The sequence below is a fragment of the Cucurbita pepo genome, chromosome LG03 (assembly GCF_002806865.2).
Source record: "Cucurbita pepo subsp. pepo cultivar mu-cu-16 chromosome LG03, ASM280686v2, whole genome shotgun sequence".
Lineage (NCBI taxonomy): Eukaryota > Viridiplantae > Streptophyta > Magnoliopsida > Cucurbitales > Cucurbitaceae > Cucurbita > Cucurbita pepo.
In genome coordinates this window covers 11,437,285-11,439,632 of record NC_036640.1, presented here as the reverse complement: position 1 = coordinate 11,439,632, position 2,348 = coordinate 11,437,285, and the positions used below count along the sequence as shown (strand labels likewise).

General features: G+C 32.3%; 1 protein-coding gene across 1 annotated transcript in view; it reads right to left on the bottom strand.

Annotated features, from left to right (window-relative positions):
- Positions 1-1,495: 1,495 nt before the first annotated feature.
- LOC111789783 (putative methyltransferase C9orf114 homolog) overlaps positions 1,496-2,348 on the bottom strand; it is a 4,392-nt gene continuing 3,539 nt past the window's right edge. The window contains exons 9-11 of the mRNA XM_023670472.1: positions 2,187-2,256; positions 1,909-1,986; positions 1,496-1,830 (exon numbers count right to left, since the gene is read on the bottom strand). Coding sequence (XP_023526240.1) covers positions 1,759-1,830; positions 1,909-1,986; positions 2,187-2,256 — 220 coding nt within the window. The 3' untranslated portion in view covers positions 1,496-1,758. The remainder of the gene's footprint in view (positions 1,831-1,908; positions 1,987-2,186; positions 2,257-2,348) is intronic.

Below are 2,348 nucleotides of genomic sequence, written 5' to 3'. Positions count from 1 at the left end.
GCTTATAAGGCTTGTTTATAATTGTTCAGAGTCCAAACCCCTTCTCTATAAGATTTGCTCGTGCTAAGTTATGATCAGATCATAACTTATTCTTGATCGTACTTGTATATATAGCATGGTATGCCTTTTTTACTGTCATTAAAATCTTTTAAAAGTTTCGATAACATAGGTTGACTATTGAACTCACTTTGGCTTAGCCGCACTATTTGAAGTGCGAGTCACTCGAAAAGCAAGCTATTACAGTGAGTGGCTAGAGTTGTAGGGAGCCAAAGTTATACATAAAATCGAAGGGACCTGACTCCTTAATAATGAATAAATGTTCGAATATTTAATATTACGAAAAGGAGTGGGTACCTTTTTAATGAATTAATCCATATGAATTTCTTATGTTGAATTGCTTTAGATTAAATCATTTAAAAATTTAATAAATAAATTACTAAAGTTAGAAACTTTTTTAAAGATAGAAAATTAATTTGAAAATGGTTATATAAAAATAAAAATTAAATTTAGTATTAATTAGTTGAATAGAACATTTCACAATCTTAACTTAAAAAATGTTCAAACATATGAATATTTACATAATTAGATTTCATTTATTGCATAGTACCATTTTACCCCTTTCGCGTATCTCTCCAAATTCAATGCAAATTGATTTTATTAATTTATTTCCGTTATTATATGTATGCTTGCAAATGATTTATATTTAATTTCTCATTTTCGGAATTACTTTAAATGCAAATATATTCCAATTTCAAAGGTATTTTAAATGCAAAATACCTAAAATGAATATATTATGTTAATTCAGTAAACTTTTAAAGTAAATAACATAATCAGTTGAGAAATATAAAATGATCATAAATTTATTGATTTGTGTAAATAGTTTCCCAGATTAATCTTGCACATATTCAATTTCAATGGTTCATCTATGGTGGTGAGGTTCAAGATCATAGAATGCCTCCAAAGTTCATCAGTAACTCTATAAAGTCAATTTCACAAAAAAAGATAGATGGAATGGTTGAATTGAATCTAACAATAGAGATCATAGTATGCCTACGGAGACGATTGAACATGCATGTGCAAACAGTGTGTGTGATCGAATAAGTTTGGATTTCGCACAAGCGATGTTCGGTTGGCGAATACAAACCTCGTCTAAGGTTCGATAATGCCACAAAGTCGGATGAAAAGCATAAATGAGACTTGAGTTCTCCTTACAACTGGTTGAGCGTGTTAAGATCACGACGCTGCACGGCTGAAAAAGTACAACCGTGACAGTTGGTATCATAGCTTTAATCTTAAGAGCTACGACTAGAGCATTTATAAAAAATGTGAAGACTTTGGACTGCGAAGATGGGTTCATTCTAAAGACTCCCCATAGTTCACTCTAAAATTTATCAGACAGACGGCAATTTGGCAATAGCCACCCTATGCTTTCTTCTTTTTCATTTGTTCTTGAGTTATGGAGACATTTCTGATTGGAGATCTGTAACAGACACAATAGATGAAAATGGGTTCCATTTCAATAACCCACATATTGTTCATATTCTGAAGGCCTAGAAGTTCAAAACAAAACATATATATGAATTAAAGCGTCCAAATTTGAAGGACAATTAAAGTTACAACATAGAAGGGACGGACGTATCTTTAAACCCTTTTGTGAGCACAACTGAATCAGCTGCCCAAGTTCAAGCCATGTGGGAAAGCGGCTCCATGCGAGCACATTGGCAGGATCTTGGATTTTGAAGCTTCTAACAATCAAATCTAATCTGCTGAAATCTGCAATGCCCTGCTTATCGGTTCTTGGAAGTACTGGAGAGAGATGAGTATTGCTTCCTAAAGACCAAGCAAGCTTAAATGAGAGAATATGCAGGAATGAAAAAGAAAATAGAGGAGATGATAATGGTGGAGTACCTCTGTTCGAATTGTTCGGCTTCCTTGCAGTGGACATGTATTCAAGTACGAAGAAAAGATCTCACAAGCATTTTTACTCTAACCGATCGAAACAGTCACGACATGTTAGTATTAACTATTTACTTAAGTAATCCAAAGACAGAAACATAATTTTTATTTAGTTCATTTTATAACTATCAAATGCTTTAAAGATTACTAGATGAGTGCTTTTAAGAACTATCATTTCATTGAAAGATTAGCCTATGGTACTATGTCCGTGAAGTTATTAAGATGAACACCTTGAAGTTGTTATCTTCCTCAATGCTCTCCTCCAAACCGGCAAGTCCACCAAAGGCAATTAAAAGATGTCTGCCAATGATTAACAATTAATCAACTCAAAAGGCAGAAAAACCAAAAAAAAAAAAAAAAAAAAAAAAAAAAAAAAAAAAAAAAAAAAAAAA